At 41.4% G+C, this 24546-nt stretch overlaps 1 protein-coding gene across 1 annotated transcript in view; it reads right to left on the minus strand.

Moving 5' to 3' along the window:
• Window positions 1-22465, minus strand: part of PHF8 (PHD finger protein 8) — a 95032-nt gene extending 72567 nt beyond the window's left edge. The window contains exons 1-2 of the mRNA XM_082681639.1: window positions 22287-22465; window positions 294-379 (exon numbers count right to left, since the gene is read on the minus strand). Coding sequence (XP_082537765.1) covers window positions 294-379; window positions 22287-22384 — 184 coding nt within the window. The 5' untranslated portion in view covers window positions 22385-22465. The remainder of the gene's footprint in view (window positions 1-293; window positions 380-22286) is intronic.
• Window positions 22466-24546: the final 2081 nt, after the last annotated feature.

Raw genomic sequence — 24546 nt, forward strand, 5'->3', positions numbered from 1 at the left:
AACAACCCCTTGCATCATCTGGAGTCAAGGAGGCCCTCACAGTCTCAGGAAAGCTCTTGGTGAGGATAGGTGCTTCCTCTGGGGAATCCCTAAGTAAGGGAGGGAGGTGAAACTCTGCACTTCTGCCCTCTCATTGGAGCAGCTGCTGGCCTGCAGAGCCTACACAGGCTTCTGCTATTTCCCAAGAGAGACAAATCTGAAGCACTGACAAAAAGGCAATTTTCCTTCCAAGCTTCCTTTGCTTTGTCTCTCCTCTGGACTGCCTTCTCTTAAAAACTCCAAGATCTACTTACTGATGGAGGGCCCATGTAAGACCTCACAATTGGGGCAGTGGTAGAGGTCAATGTCAGCAGCCTTCTCCTCTTCAACACCAACACAACTAGAAAAGAGAAAATCAGACAAGGTTTGTGGAAATTTTACTTTTCGTAAGGTCTAGAACTGTGCTGTTCAGTACACAATTAAGTAAAATTTTAAATGCAGTTCCTTCATCACACTAGCTACATTTCAAGTGCTCAGTAGCCACACGTGGTTACCATATTGGGCAGATTATCAAACTTTTTTGTCAATGCAAAAAGTTCTATTGGACCAAATGGTCTAAAATAATTATGACAGAGCTAAAAATGTACAGACAATAAAGCTTCATTAAGACTCAGAATGGTCAAAGCTGGAAGAGACTCTAGAGCAGTGCTGTCCAGTAGAAATATAATGTGAGTTAAATATGTAATTTTAAATGTTCTAATAGCCACATTAAAAAGGTAAAAAGAAACAGGTGAAATTAAGTTTAATAATAATTTAATATTTTATTAACCAATATATCTAAAATATTATTTCAACATAAAATCAAACATTTAAACTTTATTGAGCTATTTACTTTATTAAATGAAAATAGTATTTTATAGTCAACAGTGGTTCCCTCTGAGTGAAGGATTATGGTAACCATTTTTCTCTTAAATGTATTTTCTAATTTTCTACAATGAACATGTGTTACTTATTTCATACTGTAATGTCTGAGAAAGATTTATTTAATTTTGAAAATCTGAGTTTGCATGTATGTGAGCTGGTAATCTCACAAAATTTAAAGCCTTCCTCGTCAAAGAAGTCATCGGCAGCCCTCCAAAAAACTTCTGGCTAAGATCTCCTAAAATCTTTGGTCAGCCACAGAGAACAGGGAGCATAATAATAAGGCAGAGTTCCAACCATTTCGGCTAAGACTGACTTCCTAGGATCAGGACCCCACCACCTTCCCGAGTGCTAACCCTGTAAACCTGTTGCACATCAATAAATTGAGGACATTTTATTTTATAAAAGGATTGGTCTATTATGAATTGGAAATTTAAAAAAAAAAACCAAAATACCCTGGGTCCTTCACCTCAGATAATCTAAGAAGCACTGTGTTAGAACCCGGTCAGGTAGAAGTTGTACATTCTCCCAGACCCTTCTAACTCAGGGCTGGGCTGGGGGTGAACATCCCCCTCACTTTCCAGTCAGACTCTGAGATCATCTCTCCTCTATCCTTGTGTAAGATCTCCTATTCCTCTGAGTTTCATATCATCCAACAATAGCTCTTCCCACTCCTCTTCACTATCAGCTACTCATCTCCCCAACATACCTCTTCACTATCAGCTACTCATCTCCCCAACATACCCTCTTCACTCACTGAAGAACCTGCTCACAGATTCTTCTTCATCCCAAGTCCTGCCAGCCTCCCACGTGACATAATTATGGATATAAAGGCCTAATATCCCAGCCTCTTAGCTCATTGACCTTCTCATCTTCAGAGACTGCTGCCTCCACTCCCATTTCAGCTACCAACTCTCATGGCCATCACCCAGACCTTGTCAACACTTGCAACTGCTTCACCTCTGGAATATGAAATGCATACATCACACTCTGACCACAAGTACATCCATCCAGCTCTCATTCATTACACCTGTTCTTTGCCCTCCAAAATCCCTTGATCCTACTTTTCACCTGTTCAACTGCTGTTGCCTTCACCGTTCTTCCCTATCTAGTTCATAGATTTCATCATTCCTCACTTCAACCATTCTCTTACAGATACCTTCAACTCACTTGCCCCACTGCCTTTACATCACTCCCAAGTGCAAATCCCAACCCTGGCTCAATCCAACTATATAACATTGGACCATTGGACATGGCTAGAGAAAAATCATCCATTGGATTGGTGCCACAATAAATTCACACTGTCCAAAATATCTGAGTCACAGAAAAACCAACACAATATTGAAGGAGAAGAACAAAGTTGGAGGACTGATGCTACCCGACTTGAAGACTTACTATAAAGCTACAGTAATCAAGACAGTGTGGTACTGATGAAAGAATAAACAGATCAATAGAACAGAAAAGAGAGCCCAGAAATAGATCAACAGAAATATAGTCAACTGATCTTTGACAAAGGAGCAAAGGTAATACAATGGAGCAAAGACAGTCTTTTCAACAAATGGTGCTGGAACAACTGGACATGCAAACAAATGGAATTAGACACAGACCTTATATCCTTCACAAAAAAGAACTCAAAATGGATCACAGACCTAAATATAAAATGCAAAACTATAAAACTCCTAGAAGACAACATAGGAGAAAATCTAGATAACCTTGGGTTTGGCAATGACTTTTTAGATGCAACACCAAAGGCACAATCCATGAAAAATGAGAACTGATAAGCTGGACTTCATTAAAATTAAAAACCCGTTCTGTGAAAGGCATTGTCAAGAGAATGAAAAGACAAGCCAAAGACTGGAAGTAAATATTTGCAAAGGACATATCTGATAAAGGACTGTTATCCAAAATATAACAGAAAGAACTCTTAAGAACTCTTAAAACTCAACAATAAGAAAATGAACAACCTGATTAAAAAATGGGTAAGAGATCTGAGCAGACACCTTACCAAAGAAGATATACAGATGGCAAATAAGCATATGAAAAGGTGCTCCACATCCTGTATCAATAGGACAATGCAAATTAAAACAATGAGATATCACTATACACCTATGAGAATAACCAAAAATCCAGAACACTGACAACACCAAATGCTGGCCAGGAGGTGGAGCGACAGGAACTCTCATTCTTTGCAGGTGGGAATGCAAAAAACAGCCCCTTTGGAATACAGTTTGGCAGTTTTTTACAAAACTAAACATACTCTTACCATACAATCCAGCAATTGTGCTCTCTGGCATTTACTCAAAGTAATTGAAAACTATGTCCACATAACAACGTGCACACAGATGTTTATAGCAACTTTATTCATAATTGCCAAAATTTGGATGCAACCAAGATGTCCTTCAGTAGGTGAATGGATAAACTGTGGTACATCCAGACAATGGAATGTTATTCAGCACTAAAAAAAAAAGCTATCAAGCCATGAACAGACATGAAAGAAACTTTGAAAGAAGCCAATCAAGCTACATATTATATGATTCCAACTACATGACATTCTGGAAAAGGCAAAACTATGGGGACAGTAAAAAGATCAGTGGTCATCAGGGATTGGGGGGAAGAGAGATGAACAGGCAGAGCACAGAGAATTTTTAGAGCAGTGAAACTATTCTGCTACTAAAATGACATAATGGTGGGTACAAGTTATTATACATTTGCCCAAACCCATAGAATGTATAACAACAAGAGTAAATCCTGATGTAAACTATGGATTTGGGGTGATAATCATGTGTCAATGTAGGTTCATCTACTTTAACAAATGTACCACTCTGGTGGTGGGGGATGTTGATAACGGGGGAGGCTATGCATGTGAGGGCAGGAGGCATATGGGAAACCTCTGTACCTTCCACTCAACTTGGCTGGGAACCTAAAACTACTCTAAAAAATAAAGTCTATTTTAAAAAATCTGGGTCATGCTGCCTGACAATTCTCCTGTATTTCCCTGCTCAGTTCTCTCCACCATCATCCACAATGGCTATTTCAAATCTCTGACCCCCCACTGCCTTCCTCTTCTCTCTCAGCAAATGACCCTGCCTCCTACTTCTTAGACAAAATGAAGTAATCAGATGGGAACTACCTCAACTTCTCACACCAAATCTACCTCCTTCTGCATCCTTCTTTTCCTCCTGTTACAACGAAAGAACTATCTTTCCTTCTTTGTAAAGTCAGCTTTTCCACCTGGGTCACATCTTTTTTTTTTTTTTTTTTTACCTTCTCAATAAATTCCCTCTTCTTTCTGCAGTATCTTCAACCTCTCCCTCTCTACCTTCCCCTTCACAATAGCATTTAAACTAGCTCACTGATCTTTGCAAGACCTTCCCTGCCTCCTTTCTGCCCCTCTCTGCCACTTCAGAGCTAAATATCTTCTTTGTTTAATCCTATGCAGCTTCACAATGACTTTTATTTAAATAGGTATTGATTATACATTTTATGAAACTCCAAAGGTACAGAAGCGTATACAGTGAAAAGTCTCTCTCCTACTCCTAGCCACACTGTACTATCCAGAGATGTTCTACCAGGGCCAAACCTATAAAAAGAATTTTTTTGAGTTGCTGTGTACACTTTCTCACCCACTGCTGCAGTCTGATTTTAGTCCCCACCTTCTCTAAAACAGACTTCACTGATATCTTGACCTCCTTACTGAAACATGCAATAAGTACTTCCTTCCTTTATCTCATTTGACCTCCTAGCAGCATTACCACAGTGCTGACCCTGTGCTCTCTCTACTTGACTTCCATAACACCCCATTTGCCCGGGGTCCATCCCTCCAGCTAACATTTAATGAGCATCTGCCAGGCCCTGGTCTAGGTGCTGGAGAGACAAAGACACAGAACAAAGCATACAAAAATCCCTGCCCTCATGGAGCTGACAATCTAGTGGGTGAAGCAGACAAGAAGCAAGATAAATCAGGGTAACCAGTGAAATATATTGTACGTTAGATAGAGGAGTTAAGTAGAAAAATAAAGCAGGAAGGGGAATATGTATGCATGTATATGTAAGTATACATACACACACTGGGTGGTGAGGGGAATGACAGTGGTGTTGAAATTTTGGGTAGGGAAGCCAGGGAAGGACTCACTGACAAAACAATTTTTGTATAAAGACCTGAAGGGAGTAAAGGAGCAAGCCATATGTATATGAGGGAAGAGCATCCCAATTAGAACAGCAAGTACAAAAGCCCTGTGGCAGGAGTGTGCCTAGACGAGGACAGTGTTCTGGAATAGAGAGAGCAAAGGGGACAATAATAGGTCAGAAAGGCTCACGCAGTAGAGTCCTGTAGGCCAGGGGTCCCCAACCCCCGGGCCTTGGACCAGTACCGGTCTGTGGCCTGTTAGGAACCGGGCCGCACAGCAGGAGGTGAGTGGCGAGCAAGCGGAAGCTTCATCTGCCGTTCCCCATCGCTCCCCATCGTGCGCATTACTGCCTGAATCATCCCCCTCCAACCCCGGTCCGTGGAAAAACTGTCTTCTATGAAACCGGTCCCTGGTGCCAAAAAGGTTGGGGACCACAGCTGTAGGACATCATAAAGGACTTTGGCTTTACCTGAGTGAAGAACTGGGTGGAATCCACCAGAGGATTATGAGCAGGGATGTGATGTGATCTTAATTATGTGTCTGGCTGCTCTGTTTCCCAGTGCATTCTTTTTCTCCTGCCCACTCCTTAAATGTTGACATTTCTTAGGTCCTCTTTTCTAGGCTCTCTTTTCTCCTCACTTTCTCTCATTGGTTTCACTAACTCTCAGGGCTCCATGTGCCCTCTATATAACTATAACTGCAAGCCAGATCTCTTTGCAGAGTTTCAGACCCTCTCTTGAAATTTCTCCTGGATATTTCTACTGGATAGCCCACTTACATAGTACTTCAAATTTAACACGTCCAATTCAATTTCTCCCCCTGCTTGGCCCCTAAACCTGCTCCCTCTCTAAGGCACCATAACCTTACCAGGTGTTTAAGCCAGAAACCTGGCAGCCACTGATGACTTGCCTCTCACCTTCTCCCTCCACTACACCCTGAGTAGGTATTCAAGCTCAGGACTGTAGACTTTAGGGCCAGACTGCCTGGGTTTACAGCCTAGCTATACTTTCCACTTACTACCTGTGAGATCTTAGGCAAGTTACTTAACTCTATGTCTCAGTTTCTTCGTCTCTAAGGTGGGGATAAAAATTTGTATGTGTATTATAATGTTGCTCTCAAAAGTAAATGAGTTAATTTATATAGTGTTTAGAACACTGCCTGGTACAGAGTAAGTGTTCTGTATGTGATGCTATTATCATCCAAGTTATCACCATGTCCTATCACTTCTATCTCCTAACTGGCCATCAGTTGTATCCTTCTGTCATCCTCACTGCCCCTGCCCTAATCCAGGCCACTATTATCTCTAACTGGGATTACTATCCTGTCCTCCTAACTGGGCTCCTGGCCTCTACTCTGTCCTCACCCAAATGGCTCTCCACAGTACAGCCAAAGTGATCTTTTTAAAATGTAAATTTGATCCTGTCAACCCTTGTTCAAAACCCCTCACATGCTTCCTATTTTTCTTAAGGTAAAGTATAAACTTATCATGGCCTAAAAGACCCCACCTCTTGCCCTTCACACATAGCATAGGCTATAAAATTTGTGGGGCTGGTGCAAATGAAAATCAGGAGCCCCCAGTTGACAAAGAAAAGCTATTTCCTCTCTTCCATGATCTCTCTCAACTTGCCGTGGGGCTTTTTATTTGTTAATTACTGTCATGTTCCCTTGGGCATGGGGATACTCAAGGGGCAAGCGCAGGCCCTCACAGGCACTCAGGGGCCACGCGCTATGACTTAGTGTGCAGGGTGCATGCACCTGACCCTGACTCTCCAGCACCTGCACCCAGGCCCCGCAACCCAGGCAGCCAGTCGAGAATCCATTCAGGGAGGCAGCAAGAGGTAGGACCACAGGTGAGCTAAAGCTCTAGGTCCCCAGGACAAACTCCACTGTCCCTGGAACCTCACATACAAAACACAAATTCAAAGGTAAAATTATTAAGAATTGCAAGACTACAACCACAGAGCATTAAACTTCAAGCATGGGCATGGGGCCCCCTTCCAAATATGAGGCTGTGTGTGACTACAGCGGTCACACACCCATGAAGCCAGCCCTGCTCTAAAACCCAGCTCGACTCTCAGCACCATGCTCTTTCTGGTCTCTGGGACTCATCACACATGGCTCCCTGTGCCTAGAACATTCCTTTCCTTCCTCTTCCCTACTGCCATGCCTCGCCCCCCTAACTATCCATATTTCAGCACTCACCCTGCAGACTTGCAACTGCCCATTTACTTGCTATCTGCCCCTACTACATACAGCAGACAGCATCTCTTGTTCACCCCAAGTCCTCACCTTATCCATCTCCCAGTCTTGCTTTATTTATTATTCAACCCAATTCATTGGGCTAGATAATATCTCACATCAGGAAGGCATATGGATGAAAATCAGGCTTCTGGCTGCACTGTCTCAGTAATTATTACCTGGACCAAGGTTCCTAAATGCTGTTTTGCTTCCTTAGTAAAGAGGACAATTATCACAGCACCAGGTCTCAAGATTAAGATGAATTATCCCCAACATGTGCCACAGAACCTGGCACATGGTAGGAACTCAGTATTTGGATGTAAGTGGGTGCATAAATTCAATAAATATTGACTGAAAATAGCTACTGCCCTCATGGAGTGGACATTCTAGAGGGGGAGACAGATGGTACCAAAACAGTTTCATAAGGGCTATAGTAAATAAAGTATATTTACTTTATTTATAAAGTAAATAAAGCAGGGTAAGGGGATGGTGAGAGAATTTGAAGCCTGCATAAAAGGAGTTGAGGAGAAAAGTGAACTGTGAATATGTTATCACACATATATTAACACATCTAATCTCTACAACAAATCAGGGCATTCTGTACAGTATTTAGAGGCACAAAGTGCAGACTTGGGAGCCAAACTGCCTGGGTTTAAATCTCACCTCTGCCACTTACTAGCTGTGTGAACTTAGGCAATTTATTTAACTTTGCTGTGCCTCAGTTTCTGCATGTATAAAAGAAGAATATTAATAGTACCCCACCTCATAGAGTTGTTAGGCTTAAATGAGCTAAAGTAGGTAAAGAACTGAGAGTACTTGGGACAAAGTATTAGCTATCATCATTATTAATATTATTCTAATTTAACAGATAAGAAATCTGAGTGGTTAAGGAACTTTTTGGTCATTACAAAACTAATAAATAGCAGAGCAGGATAAAAATCCAGATCCATCTGACTCCACTATACCACTACAATACATAACTAGAATATAATGTGGGGTTACTAGTAGAGTCAAGTGCTATGAGAACACAAAAGTGGGCATTCAATCCTTCCAGGGATGTGGAACTGAGGTGGGGGCTGAGGACTGGAGAAGCTTGAGAGGTGACAAGATTGCCCAGGATCCTGTCTAGCTTCTTATCTGCTCAACCTCTGCTCTCTGAGGATTCCCAAAGAGCCAGGTCCTGTCACCACCTGTGCCTTGGAAAAACAATGTCTTCATTCATCAATAAAGAGGAAAAAGAACATATTTTACCCTTCTTCATTATTCAAAAAATATCAGAAAATCCAAGTCAATTTCTAGTTTCCTGCAACACCTTGATCAGGCCAAGCACAATGTATAAAAACATGGATGACCCATCCCGAGATGCTGAGGCACCCACCATTCGCACCAGTGGCCCCCCTGCCTCCAAGCACATAGGACTTGGAGAAGTACAAAGGATACTGAGCAAGTTTCAGTGCACCAGGGATGTTTCTTTTTGTTCTACCCAGTCCCTGGCACATAAGTTTGCCAATAACAGGCTTCACTAAATGCTGGATGCACCAACAGAATCACTCCATGTGCACTGACATGCAAGCAAACAGGCTGTAATCTCTATCTCCCAAAAAACCCAACCAAACAAAAAATCCTCTTGTGACCCCTTCTGTCACTGCCCTGTTACTCTATTCCCCTGTATACCAAAACTCCTCAAAACAGAGTCATCCTTGAGTCCTTTCACAACTCCAATCCAATCTGTCAGCAAATCCTGTATCAATATACATTCAAAATCCAACCACTTCTCATCACCACTGACTCCAGTCCAAGTCACCATTGCCTAATTAGACCAGTGTTTCTCAAATATTCGGGCACATCAGAAACACCTGGAGGGCTTGTTAAGACAGATTCCTAGGCCTCATCTCCAGAGATCCTGATTTGGTAGATCCGGGGTGGGGCCCAGAAACGTGCATTTCTAACAAGGTTGTGAGTGATGCTGATGCTGCTGGTGCAGGGACCACATTTTAAGAAATAATGATCTACAGTGATTCCCAAACTCTCCCTGCTTCATCCCATACTCACCTTGAGTCTGTCCTCACAACAGCCAAAGCCTAAACCAGATCACAACTCTCCTTTGCTCAAAATCCTTCTATGGCTCCCATCCTATCTGGAGTGAAAACCAAGTTCTTACAATGGCCCATAGGACCCTATACCTGTGGTTCTCAAACTTTAGTGTGCATCAGAATCACCTGGAAGCCTTGTTAAACCATAGATTCCTGGGCCCCACCAGGAATTGGCAGGTCTGGGGTAGGACAATGGAATTTGCCTAACCAATTTCCAGGTGATGCTGATCCTGCTGGTCCTACTTGGAGAACCACTGCCCTACATGATTTGCACCCCCACCCCCACCCCCCCAGCCCCTATCATCAGCTTCTACTACTCTCCCCTCACTCTGTCTAATAACACTGGTTCCTTTGCTATAAGGGGAATAGTAACATGTCAGGTGTGCTCCCCACTCAGTGATGCCTCTGTTTCCAAAAATATTTTCATTTAGCTCCCATAACTCAGTGCTGGGCATCATGCCTATCAGACCTGATCTGAATTTTCATAATACTCCTCTTGGATACTGACCACCCATCCTTTGGTACATGTTTGCCATCCCAAATTTCTTCTAGGTGGGTTGGGGCAAAACTTATGCTGCCCCACTGGTGAAGGAATTCTGATTCCTTCTGTTGTTCTGTATTCTGATTGTGGTGGTTACATGAATCTACAAGTGTGATAAAATTGTATAGAACTAAATACACATACACACACACAAATGAGTGCATGTAAAACTGGTGAAATTGAAATAAGATTGGTGGATTGTACCAAGGTCAGTTTCTTGCTTTTGATATTGTACTGTAGTTATATAAGATATCACCATGGGGGAAACTGGGTAAAGGTACAAAGGCCCTCCACATACATTTTTTGCAACTTCCTATGAATCTATAATTATTAAAAAGTAAAATTTATTTTTTTTAAATATGTCACTCCAAGAGACATCCTGTGAGCCCTGACAGAGCAGGCTGTCCTTCTGATACTTCTAACTCCACACCCTATAAGACTTTCTCCAGGGCAGGGATTCTGCAGCCCATACATTGTATCATAGTAAACCCTGAATATGAATGCTAGGCCTTCTCTTCCCTTTGCTACACACTCCTAAAGCTGTGTAGCAGCTGCTTCAGCTGCTTCAAAAAGCGTGATGTCCATTTTAACCTGATTTCACTTTGAACAAAAATGTGGAGTGTGTGTGAGTTTATAAGCCTGATTTTCTCTATCTCCCACAACACCTTGAAAATGGCTTAACCTGAACAGTGCTTTATACTACCTATAGTATTATATCCTATAGCAAGAGTCCAAGGGACCCAGGTTTGACTTGTGGTTGAGCAACTAACTGGCTATGTAGCTCTGAGCAAGCTATTTAGCCTCATGAAAGAAAATAATAGCTCCAAAGAGCTATTTTAAAGATTAATTGGTCACTTCTGGTTCTGGAATAATGGAGTAAACACACTTCTCGCTATTACTCCCACTAAATACAGCTAAAAATCTTGGACATTAAAAAAAAAAAGGTAAGACGACTCTGAAAGATGGAGAGAAGGCAGCCTGACTAGATGACAGCAGGATCTGAAGTAGTGAGTGCCAACAGAGAGCAACTGGGGGAACCTGGACTTCCACTCCTACCTGGCAGTAAAGAAGTAGTACCCCCTTCCCCTGCCACTGAAGTGCAGTGTCTGAAGAGGCTCGCAAAAACATATGATATAATAATATCCAGAATCTCATAACATAATACCCAAAATATTCAAGATATAATGAAAATAATCACTCATCATATCAAGAACAAGAAAAATCACAACTTGAATGAGCAAAGAAAATCAATCTCAACAATGAGATGGCACAGATGTTGGAATTATCTGATAAGGATTTTAAAGGAGCAACCACAAAAATGCTTCAAAGAACAATTACAAACATGCCTGAAACAAATGAATAAATAAAAAGTGTTAGCAAAAAATAGAATCTCTGCAAAGAAATAGAAGATATAGAAAAGAACCAATGGCACTTCTAGAAAAAACTATAGTAACTTAAATGAAAACTCACTGCGTGGGCTCAATAGCAGAATGTAGACAACAGAGAAAAAAAATAGTAAACCTGAAGATAGAACAATAGAAATTATCCAATCTGAACAACAGAAAGAAAACAGACTGAACTACGAACAACTATAAGTCAACAAATTGGACAACCTAGAAGAAATAGATAAATTCTTAGAAATATACAACCTGCCAAGACTGAATCGGGAAGAAATAGAAAATTTGAAGAGACGAGTTACTAGTAAGGAAATTGAATCGGTAATAAAAAAAAAAAAACACCCAACAAAGAGAAACCTAGGACCAGATGGCTTCACTGGTGAATCTTACCAAACATTTAAAGAAGAATTACCACCAATTTTTCTCAAACTCTTTAAAAAAATCAAAGACAAGGGAACACTCCAGAACTCATTTTATGAGGCCAGCATTACCCTGATACCAAAGCCAGATAAGGACACTACAAGAAAAGAAAACTACAGGCCAATATCCCTGATGAATACACATGGGAAAATTCTCAATAAAATACTAGCAAACTGAATTCAGCAGCACACTAAAGGGAACATTTCCCATGATCAAATGGGATTTATCCTTAAAATACAAAGCTGGTTCAACATAAGCAAATCAATAAAGGTGACACATCACATTAATAGAATGAAAGAAAAAAGTGATCTCAAAAGAAGATGCAGAAAAAACATCTGACAAAATTCAGCACTTATTCATGATTAAAAAAAACACTCAATGGGGTACAGAAGAAATGCACCTCAACATAACAAAGGCCATATATGACAAGCCTAGAGCTAACATCAGACTCAATGGTGAATGGTTGAAAGCTTTTCCTCTAAGATCAGGAACAAGACAAGGGTGCCCACTCTCACCACTTCTATTCAACAGAGTACTGGAAATCCCAGCCAGAGCAATCAGTCAAGGGGAAAAAAAGGCATCAGAATTGACAAGGAAGAAGGAAGAAGGAAAATTATCTCTATTTGCAGATGACATGATTTTATATATAGAAAATCCTAAAAATTCCATCCAAAAACTGTTAGAGCTAATCAATGAATTATGTAAAGTTGCAGGATAAAAAAATTAACATGCAAAAATCAATAGCATCTCTATACACTAAAAACACATTGTCTAAAAAAGAAATAAAGAAAACAATCCCATTTACAATAATGTCAAAAACTATAAAATATTTAGGAATAAATTTAACCAAGAAGGTGAAAGATCTCTACACTGAAAACTACAAGACATCAATGAAAGAAACTGAGGAAAACACAAAGAAATGGAAAGATATCCTGTGTTCATGGATTGGAAGAATCAATACTGTTAAAATGTCGACACTACCCAAAGCCATCTATAGATTCAAAACAATCCTTATCAAGATTCCAACAGTATTTTTTTTACAAAAGTAGAAAAAACAATCTTCAAATTCATATGGAATCACAAGGGATCCAGAATAGCCAAAGCAATCCTGATAAAGAAGAAGAAAGTGGGAAACATCACATTTCCTGATTTCAAACTGTATTATAAAGCTACAGTAATCAAAACAGAATGGCACTGGCATAAATACAGACACATAGACCAATGGAACAGTATCGAGAGCCCAGAAATAAACCCATGCATACACAGTCAAATAATATTTGACAAGGGAGCCAAGAACACTCAGTGGAGAAAAGACAGTCTCTTCAGTGAATGGTGCTGGGAAAACTGGATATTCACATGTAAAAGAATGAAAACAGACCCCTGACTTACACAACTCACAAAAATTAACTCAAAATGGATTAAAGAGTTAAATGTAAGACCTGAAACCATGAAACTTCTAGAAGAAAACATAGGAAAAAAGCTCCTTAACATGCATCTTGGCAATGATATTTTGGATATGACATCTAAAGCACAAAGTGACAAAATCAAAAATAAATTAAAAATTTAGTTTGACCACATCAAACTAAAGTTTCTGCACAGCAAAAAAGAAAGAAATCATCAAAATAAAAAGGTAACCTATGGAATAGGAGAATATACTTGCAAATCATATGTTAAATAAGAGGTTAATATTCAAAATAAATGAAGAACTCATACAGCCCAATAGCAAAAAAAAAAAAAAAAAGTCTGGTTATAAGTGGGCAGACTAACTGAATAGGTATTTTTACAAAGAAGACATACAAATGGCCAACAGGTACGTGAAAAGGTGCTCAACATCACTAATCATCAAGGAGATGCAAACCTAAACCACAATGAGATATCATCTCACACCCATTATAATGGCTTATCAAAAAGACAAGGGATAACAAATGTTGGTGAGGACACGGAGAAAAGGGAAACTTTGTGCACTGCTGGGATTGCAAACTGGTGCAGCCACTTACAGTATGGAAATTCCTCAAAAAATTAAAAATATAACTATCATATGATCCAGCAATTCCACTTCTAGGTATCTATCTGAAAGAAACAAAAACTGTGTTAAAGAGATACCTGCACCTCCATATCCACTGCAGACTTATTTATAATAACTGAACCATGGAAACAACCTAAATGTCCATCAAAAGATGAATGGATAAAAAAATGTAATATATGTATATATAAATACACCACACACACACACACACACACACACATACACATACACAATGGAGTACTATTCAGTCATAAAAAAGAAGAAAATCCTGACATTTGCAACAACACGGACAGCCCTTGAAGGCATTATGCTAAGTGAAGTAAGTCAGACAAAGGCAAATATTCTATGATCTCACTTACATGTGAAATCTAAAAAAACAAAACCCAAACTCATAGAAAAAGTGAGATTTGTGGTTACCCTCCAGAGGTGGGGGTGGGGTGGGAGAAGTGGATGAAGGTGGTCAAAAGGTACAAACTTCCACTTATAAGATATATAAGTACTGAGGATGTAATGTACAACATGATGACTACTGCCGTATAGTTTGTTTATTTTGTTTTGTTTTGTTTTCAGTACGGGGGCCTCTCACTGTTGTGGCCTCTCCCGTCGCGGAGCACGGGCTCCGGACGCGCAGGCTCAGCGGCCATGGTTCACAGGCCCAGCCGCTCCGCGGCATGTGGGATCTTCCCGGACCGGGGCACAAATCTGTGTCCCCTGCATCGGCAGGTGGACTCTCAACCACTGCGCCACCAGGGAAGCCCACTGCTGTATAGTATATTTGAAAATTGCTAAGAGTAAATCCTAAAACTTCTCGTCACAAGCAAAAAAACTTATTTTTCTTTCTTTCTCTCTTATTTGTACCTATATGGGATGATGGATGTTAACTAAACTTATTGTGGTAATCATTTCACAATATATGTATATGTAATTCAAGTCATTATACTCTATACCTTAAACTTAAACAGTACTATATGTCAATTATATCTCAATAAAACTGAAGGAAAATAGATTGAAAAAAAATGAACAGCGCTTCAGCAACAAAGAAATCCACACTGAGAAACAGCAATAATCAGGAAATTCCCTGGTGGTCCAGTAGTTAGGACTCAGAGCTTTCATTGCTGTGGCCCAGGTTCAATCCCTGGTTGGGGAACTAAGATCCCACAAGCCATGCAGTGTGGCCCCCAAAAAATAGCATAATCAAAATCCTGAACACCAAAGACAAAGGAAAGATCTTGCTATCAGTGAGAAAAATGACATTTCCCAAAGGAAAACACCAATTTAAATGACACAGGATCTCTCATCAGAAACCATGGTGGCCAAAAGGAAGTAGCACAAGTTTTCAAGGACTGAAAGAACTGGAAACACAGAATCTGATATTAAATGAAAAGACCCTTCAGGAATTCAAGGGGAAATCAAGACATTCTCATACGAAGGAAAACTAAGAGTATTTGTTGCCAGTAGACCAATTCTAAAAGCATGGCTAAAGGAAGTTCTTTAAACAGAAAGGAAATGATAAAAGAAGGACTCTTAGGAACACTAGGAAGTAAGCAAGAACAAGGGAAAGAGTGAAAATATGGGTACATACAATATACTTTCCTTCTCCTCGAGTTTTCTAAATCATGTTTGAGAGTTGAAGCAAAAATTGTAACACTATATGATATGGTTCTCAATGTATGTAGGTGAAATACTTAAGATAATTATAGCAGGGGAGCGTAAATTTAAAGGAAAGCAAGGTTTCTACTCTTCACTCAAACCGGTAAAATGTCAATACCAGTTGATTACACTCAAAAACATTATAGATAAATCAAAATGGAATTCTTGAAAAGATTTAAGTAACCCAAAGGAAAGCAGAAGAAAGAAAACAGAATGAACAGAGGGAACAAACAGAAAACAAAAAAATAAAATGACTAACTTATGCCCTAACATATCAATAACTGCATTAGGTATATATGGTCAAAATATACCAATTAAAAGATATTGGCAGCTTGAGAACGAAAAATGGAGCTGGAGGAATCAGGCTCCCTGACTTCAGACTATACTACAAAGCTACAGTAATCAAGACACTATGGTACTGGCACAAAAATAGAAATATAGATCAATGGAACAGGATAGAACGCCCAGAGATAAACCCACGTACATATGGTCACCTTATCTTTGATAAAGGAGGCAGAAATGTACAGTGGAGAAAGGACAGCCTCTTCAATAAGTGGTGCTGGGAAAACTGGACAGGTACATGTAAAAGTATGAGGTTAGAACACTCCCTAACACCATACACAAAAATAAGCTCAAAATGGATTAAAGACCTAAATGTAAGGCCAGAAACTATCAAACTCTTAGAGGAAAACATAGGCAGAACACTCTATGACATAAATCACAGCAAGATCCTTTTTGACCCACCTCCTAGAGAAATGGAAATAAAAACAAATATAAACAAATGGGACCTAATGAAACTTCAAAGCTTTTGCACAGCAAAGGAAACCATAAACAAGACCAAAAGAAACCCTCAGAATGGGAGAAAATAATTGCAAATGAAGCAACTGACAAAGGATTAATCTCCAAAACTTACAAGCAGCTCATGCAGCTCAATAACAAAAAAACAAACAACCCAATCCAAAAATGGGCAGAAAACCTAAATAGACATTTCTCCAAAGAAGATATACAGACTGCCAACAAACACATGAAAGAATGCTCAACATCGTTAATCATTAGAGAAATGCAAATCAAAACTACAATGAGATATCATCTCACACCAGTCAGAATGGCCGTCATCAAAAAATCTAGAAACAATAAATGCTGGAGAGGGTGTGGAGAAAAGGGAACACTCTTGCACTGCTGGTGGGAATGTGAATTGGTTCAGCCACTATGGAGAACAGTATGGAGGTTCCTTAAAAAACTACAAATAGAACTACCATATGACCCAGCAATCCCACTACTGGGCATATACCCTGAGAAAACCAAAATTCAAAAAGAGTCATGTACCAAAATGTTCATTGCAGCTCTATTTACAATAGCCCGGAGATGGAAACAACCTAAGTGCCCATCATCGGATGAATGGATAAAGAAGATGTGGCACATATATACAATGGAATATTACTCAGCCATAAAAAGAAACGAAATTGAGCTATTTATAATGAGGTGGATAGACCTAGAGTCTGTCATACAGAGTAAAGTAAGTAATAAAGAAAAAGACAAATATCATATGCTAACACATATATATGGAATTTAAGAGAAAAAAATGTCATGAAGAACCTAGGGGTAAGGCAGGAATAAAGACGCAGACCTACTAGAGAACGGACTTGAGGTTATGGGGAGGGGGAAGGGTGAGCTGTGACAAAGTGAGAGAGTGGCATGGACATATATACACTACCAAACGTAAAATAGATAGCTAGTGGGAAGCAGCCGCATAGCACAGGGAGATCAACTCCGTGCTTTGTGACCACCTAGAGGGGTGGGATAGGGAGGGTGGGAGGGAGGGAGACACAAGAGGGAAGAGATATGGGAACGTATGTATATGTATAACTGATTCACTTTGTTATAAAGCAGAAACTAACACACCAGTGTAAAGCAATTATACTCCAATAAAGATGTAAAAAAAAAAAAAGATTGGCAGAGTGGACAAAAATAATTCTGAACTATATGCTGCCTACAAGAAACTCACTTCATATATAATGACATCAGTTGAAAGTAAAGGGATAGAAAAAGATACCAAGCAACCTTTAATCAAAAGAAAGCAGGAGTGGCTATATTAATGGCTATATTAATATCCTATAAAGTGGACTTCCACGCAAAGAAAATTACCAGAGACAGAGAAGGACATTACATAATAATTAAAGGGTCAATCCACCAAGACACATTAATCCCCAATGCATCTGCATTCAAACAACAAAGCTGCAAGATGTGAGGCAAATGATAGAACTGAAAGGAAGAATTAAAAATTGACAATTTTAGCTGGACACTTCAACACCTCCTTCTCAACAACGAACTGAACAACTATACAGAAAATCAGCAAAGAGAGAATTCAGCAACACCATCAACCAACAGGAGTAAATCAACATTTACAGAAAACTCCTCCCAACATCAGCAGGATATACATTCTTTTCAAGTGACCATGGAACATGTACTAAGACAGACCATATCCTGGGCCATAAAACAAACACCAGTAAATCTAAAGGAACTGAAATTGTATAGAGTATATTCTCTGACCGTTATGGAAACAAACCAGAAATCAATAACAGAATGATAACAGGAAAATCTGCAAACACTTGGAAAGTAAACAACATACTTCTATATAATTCATAGGTCAAATGTGAAGTCTCTAAGCAAATTAAAAATTATATTGAACTACATGAAAAAGAAAACATATCAAAATTTGTGGGACACAGCTAAATCAGTACTAAGAAGGAAACCGATAGCACTAAATGCTTATATTAGAATACAGGAAAAGTCTCAAATCAGTAAACTAAGCTCCCACCTCAAGACATTAAGAGGAGCAAAATGAACCCAAAGCAAGCAGAAGGAAGGTAATAATAAAGTGCAGAAATCAGTGAAATTGAAAACAGAAAGACAATAGGGAAATTCAATGAAACAAAAAGCTTCCTCTTTGAAAAGATCAATAAAACTGACAAATCTCTAGCAAGTCTGACAAAGAAAAAAAGAGAGAAGAGACAAATTTTCAACATCAGGAATGAAATGAGATGTCACCACAGAGCCAGCCTGCAGCCATCAAAAGGATAATAAGGGAATACTATGAAAAATTCTACACACTTAAATTTGACAACTTAGAAGAAATAGATCAATTCCTTAGAAAGCAGAAACTACCACAACATATCCAATACAAAATACATAATTTAAATAGTCCTATAACTATTAAATGAACTGAATTCATAATTTTAAAACTCAAAAAAAGGTTAAAGATAATTAAGCAAAGTGTTTAGCATAGTGACTAGCAGACTAGCTAGTGCTCAATAAACAAGGGCCACTACCATTTTATTTAAATCATCACAAACACTCTTGGGGAAATTGAGGCTTCACAGAGATGAAATCCTTTGCTAAAAAGTAACAGAGTCAGAATTTGAACCCAGATCTGAAGCCAGTGCCATTTCCTCTAGAGTTTAGAGTCCACACCACAGCCACCACCTAGGGGATATGCCAACCAATACTTCCTTTATAGATAGGAAAACTGTAGAGATTTTGCCAAAGCCCCAGACATCAATAAATGCTTGCCAACTAACTTCCTCCACCAGTGTACAGCAATGTTTCTCAAAAGTTAGGGTGCATCAGAATCTACCTGCTTGTTAAAATATAGATTGCCAGGTCCCAACCCAAGAATTTGCATTTTTAACAAATTCCCAGTTAATGAACCACATTTTGAGAACAACAGTGTACAGTAATGATATGTTAGCCCACCCATCCCCCAATATCAGAAGCTGTCACACTCTACAGAAAGGGAAGGAACTGAGACAGAATAATGCTCTAAATCAGTGGCTCTGAGAGTAGCCTCCGCTCACACACTGAATCAGAAACCCTGCAAGTGGAGCCTACCTATCTCATCTTTTAAGAGGTCTTCCAAGTAATTCTGATACACCCTAAAGTTTGAGAACCACTGCTCTACAAATCAAAATGCTCTTCAAAATCCAATCCTTTACAATAGAGGAATGGAGCTATACCATTTTTTTCCCACTTTTGAGAACCTGGGCTCTGGAGCCAGATAATTCTAAGTTCAAATCCAGACTCAGAAAGTAACTTAACCTCCATGAGATCCAGATTCTCACCAGCAAAATGGAATAGTCACCTTCCTTGCTATAACCTTACCAGGAAGTAACATGGCATTACTAATCCCCAACTGGACTTTAAGAAATCTGGCCTATGGAAGTCATCAGAGATGTGAACAGATTTATATCATCTATAGGCATTTGTGGGCTTAACTATTGTGAACAACCGTGAAAAGTCCACGATATTTAGTAATTTTCAATTATGCTAAAGTACAGACTTAACTAGAGCACTATGAGCCTGGTGTGTGTGTGTGTGTGTGTGTGTGTGTGTGTGTGTGTGTGTGCGCGCGCACGTGCGCACGCACGCAATGCACTGAGTAAGCAAGAACAGCCACCCACCAAGGACCTGATTCTCAGCTGGCTTCCTTATTCTCTGGCAGCCCATAGAGAAAAGCATGATAAGAGATAAAAGCTTGGTCACTTTCACAGGAAAAACAATTAAGGCAGTTAACTTATGTCAGGGTGTGCACAGAAACACAGGACTCACCACAGAAATGTGATTAAGGAGGGGCCTGGCCCATAAATCCATTTCCATATTTGTAAATTTGGAATTCTTAAAGGCCTCAGTGGTGTTCCTTGTAAGTTTCAAGTCTCTACTATGCAAAGATGTTCACCGCAATGTTTTCTTTTGTTTCAACAAGCACCCAAATAAAAATGCAAAACATTTCCAGAACCCCCAAAGTTTCCCTCACATCATAGTATTATTTATAATATAAAAAAGTAGAAATAACCTAAGTATCCAACCTCAGAGGAAATGACCAAGTAACTGATGATACAGATATATGATGGGATATCAGAAATCAGATCAATATTTAATGACCTTAACTTTATAATGTTAAGTAGGAATAAAAATCACGTTACAAAATGGTACTTATAATACAATCCCATGTTGTAAAATATATGTTTATATTCTAAGTCAAATGATGGGAGTTAATGCAACAAAAAAATTAAACAGTAGATTGTCCTGGATAGTAGGCTCACGGATGATTTTTATTTCCTTCTTTATTCTTTTTCTGTATGTTCTACAATGAGCATGTCTCACTTACATAGTCAGGGAAATTTTTTTATTATTATTTAAAAAAGAAATACCTAACTTTCAGGCTTGGATGTGGATTAGATGAGATAAATGTATGCCAAGTCTCTGTCATGGGGCCTGGAACACAGTAACTACTCAGGAAGCATTCATTCCTGTTTCCTGTTCCCAGACTGCAGAGTTAGGGTCTCTGTATTGTGGTAGGAGTTCACTTTCCAGGTTTAAAACTACACAATCCAAAGCAAGGGCCACAGGCAATAGCTTTTTTCAAGACAACTCATTCATTTGTTCATTCAAAAATGTACTCAGGGGGCTTCCCTGGTGGCGCAGTGGTTGAGAGTCCGTCTGCCGATGCAGGGGACACGGGTTCGTGCCCCGGTCCGGGAAGATCCTACATGCCGCGGAGAGGCTAGGCCCGTGAGCCATGGCTGCTGAGCCTGCGCGTCCGGAGCCTGTGCTCCGCAACAGGAGAGGCCACAACAGTGAGAGGCCCGCGTACCGCAAAAAAAAAAAAAAAAAAAAAAATGTACTCAGAATCTATTATACGTTTAGCATTGAACTAGGTTCTGAGGATACCAAACATGAAAAGCTGACATCTCTGCCCTCAGGCAGCTCTTGCTAATGAGTGACACAGACGTATTTATAACTATGATATGATGAAATAATCACTTTCAATAAGGATGTACACAAAGTGCCATGGGAACATGACACACAGTAATACTCAACAAAGATCAGCTGAATATGAATTTGGACGTGCTGCACAGGGCAGTCCCTGCTAAGAGCAGAATTTTAGCAGCACCAACACCTTCAGTTTGGTCTTGGGTGTGATAGCAGGAACAGCTCCTTTGGAGGGGACTAATGATAACTGAAAATTCTAGAATCTAACAACATGCAACAGGAGGAGGACGCCATACACTGTTTTGTTGTACTCTAATGTACAAATCCCTCTCATGGTTTTCTTTCCAGAGCTGGGATATAAGTCTCAATAATGGGATAATATTACAGGTTTATTCCACACACTAACCTCTCTGGAATCCTGGGTGACAGGTGCTTATGTGCACACATGTTTAGCTGGAGGGAATTCATTAGTGGTTTTACTCCTACTGTTTTACCCAACATCTCCTCTGCTTAATTCAATTTAGCTGGATGGTTCTTCAGATAAATACTGTAGAAATAAAATACTATTGCATTTCTGTCTCCATTTACTGAGTGCATGCAAAATGCTTTAAGTAAACAGGAAGGATGTATTAGATATACTTCATGGGTGAAAACAGAGGCTCAGAGAGGCAAAGCAACTTGCCCAAGGTCACTCTGATAATAAGTTGCAAAACCACAACTCAAATCCATGTTTGTTGGACTCAAATATCTCAAAAATGCAGTACCGTCTCCCCCAAAGCCAGCATCTGAGGCAAAACAAAATTGCCAGAATACAAAAATGATACATTCTTTGTGGCTGGAAAGAAAATATTTTTCTAAGGGAAAAAAAACAAAGAAACAGAAGAAGCGTACAAAGAAGAAATACATATGGGAAAAGAAAAAAGAGGAGAAACCAGAGGCCAATGTCAGCTAGGCCCTAGTCTGCAAGGAAGGACGTAAGAATCTGGGTCTGGGAGATGGGTTGGTGTTAACTGTCTGCAAGAGAGGGGAAATAAGTTTCTGAGCAGGAACCTGAACCAGAGTTGAGAAAGGAGCAAGTGAGCACCTGGTCTCTACACCCTGTCCAGCGTGCCCTGCCCTCCTTACCTGCCGTGAAACCAGTCCTGGCACATGTCACACTCGATCATGAAGCGGGTGACATCGTAAGGCAGCCGACAGAGGCAATACACCGGTACCGAGGCCATCTTCGCCTGGCCTTGGAGCGTTCTGCGGTGGGCCAGGTTCTCAGCGTCAAAGGGAGCGGGAGGCGGCAGCACGCGTTCTCTCTGGACGAAGGCTGGGCACAAACAACACTTTTTACAGAGTGAATCAGGTCCCTCAGCTCACAAATGGGCAGTTACCGCTGCCGGGATGCAACACAGCTGGTGCGGCTGTAGGGGGCAATCGGAGAAAGTCCACCGGCCGCCAGAATTTCTTTAACAAATAAAGAACGGCGCTCTGCCGTCGAGGCTTTTTTTCCCTCCTTACCTCCTTCAGCCCCCAGGGTCAGTGATAACTTCTTTCCGGGTTTCAGGGAAAGATCTGATGCCTTTTCAGGAAGGTTCTTTAATCCCTCACTGCACCCTCTCCTTGTTAGCAACCTTGTTTCCCAGGGCTCTCAATATTTATTATGACACAAAGCATAGCCTAGAGGATGAGGCTGAGGGTACCTCAGAAAAAGCCACTTCTCTCACCCCCAAAATAGACGCAACTAGAGAGAGATGAGGGATCCTTGTAAGTCCTCAGATTACTCGACAATTACCTCGAGGTCTTCAGCAACGAGGCAGACAAGACTAGGCGCCCAACTCAAATCACAGTTCTGGGGTTCTGTTGTGAGAGTTTAAATGATCTGCTCCTTCACTCTCAAAATCATTCCATCCCCGACCAATCGGGAGTCTCATCACCCCAACAACTGAAATAAATCTCAACCTCAAAACTGATCAGCTCACCCTCTACTTCAAAGACGACAGGGTTCTTATTGCACCCCCAAAACTCGAAAGGATCGCTTCAAAATCCCTGAAACTGACTAGAATTTCCTCACACTCCTGCAACCAAGCCAGGATTTTCCTCCCACAGCTCTTAAACTGGCAGGTATCTCCTCACAGCCCCCTCAAACTGACCAAGACTCCCTTGTCCCCCAAAACTGACAGGGATCTCGTCACAGATCCCAAGAGTGACAGGAATATCCTTGCAGCCCCCGAAACTTACGAGAATCTCTTCACGCCTCCCAAACTGACAGGAACCTCCTCACGCCCCAAACCTGACAAGAACGTATTCGGTCCGGAACCCTACAGGGACCTCCTCATCTGCAAAGCCGCAGGGATTCCTCACGCCCGCTGAGCTCAGTTCCACCGAAGCGCCGGCGGCCGGGCTCGCTCCGGAGCTGCTCAGCGCCTCGCTCAGCGAAGGTTCGGCCAGCAGTTCCGGCCCCACAGGCGACGCGCACCGAATTCTGGGATCGTCACGGCAACGCAGCGAACCTCTCTCGCCTTACACTCGAGCCACCCGCTGGGTCGCGCGGCCCTGGCCGCCCTGCGGTTGCTTCAGGGCAATTTTCTCCACAGCTCTGCCCCAGGCCCGGCTGTTAGGGCCTACTGGAGCCCGCGGCTCGGGCCTAGTCCGGCGGCCGCCTGACGAACAGGCAAGCGGCGGCGTCGCTGGGCTGGCAGGAGATCGCCGCGAGCAAACCAACGAGGAAGGAGATGAACCGGCGGCCCGGTTGGAGAAAAACAGCCCGAAAAATCGCCGGGAGAAGCCCGGTGGCGGTGATAGGCAATTCAGAGTAGTCAATAAAGTTTATTCAAAACAACGAGGAAGTTGAGGCGGAGAGGGGAGGAGAAATACGGGGTAAACAGCTACCATGTTGAGAGTGGCGGTGCCACCGCGGGTAGGCGACCCGACCGCCATCTTATGAAGGCCGGACACGCGAGGTAACCGCGGCACAGGCGGGGAAGGGCGGGCCCCGGCTCCCGCGTGACGCCATCGGGGGCGGAGCGTCACCTTGAGAAAGGGGGCGGGGCTCGGCCACCTTTGGACCCGCTCGACTCCCCAGGTACCCAATCGACGCTGAGAACCCGGAACCGAAAGGCGGGGAGGCCGCCATCTTAGGCGAGGCAGGCGCTTGGCTCCATTTTGAGTGGGGCCAGAGCCTTCCCCGCCTTCGCCTTTCCCCTACTCTGGGCGAGCAGGGAGTTAAGCACCCGCCCCCCACCAACATCAGTGACACACTGTAACTCATTCTCTCCCCTCCTCCCCAGACACACACACCCTCCCCTCACACCACACACACACACACACACACACACACACACACACACACACACACACCCTCCCCTCACACACACATACACACACACTCCCACCCCTC

The sequence above is a fragment of the Grampus griseus genome (assembly GCF_964374135.1).
Source record: "Grampus griseus genome assembly, chromosome: X".
Taxonomy (NCBI): domain Eukaryota; kingdom Metazoa; phylum Chordata; class Mammalia; order Artiodactyla; family Delphinidae; genus Grampus; species Grampus griseus.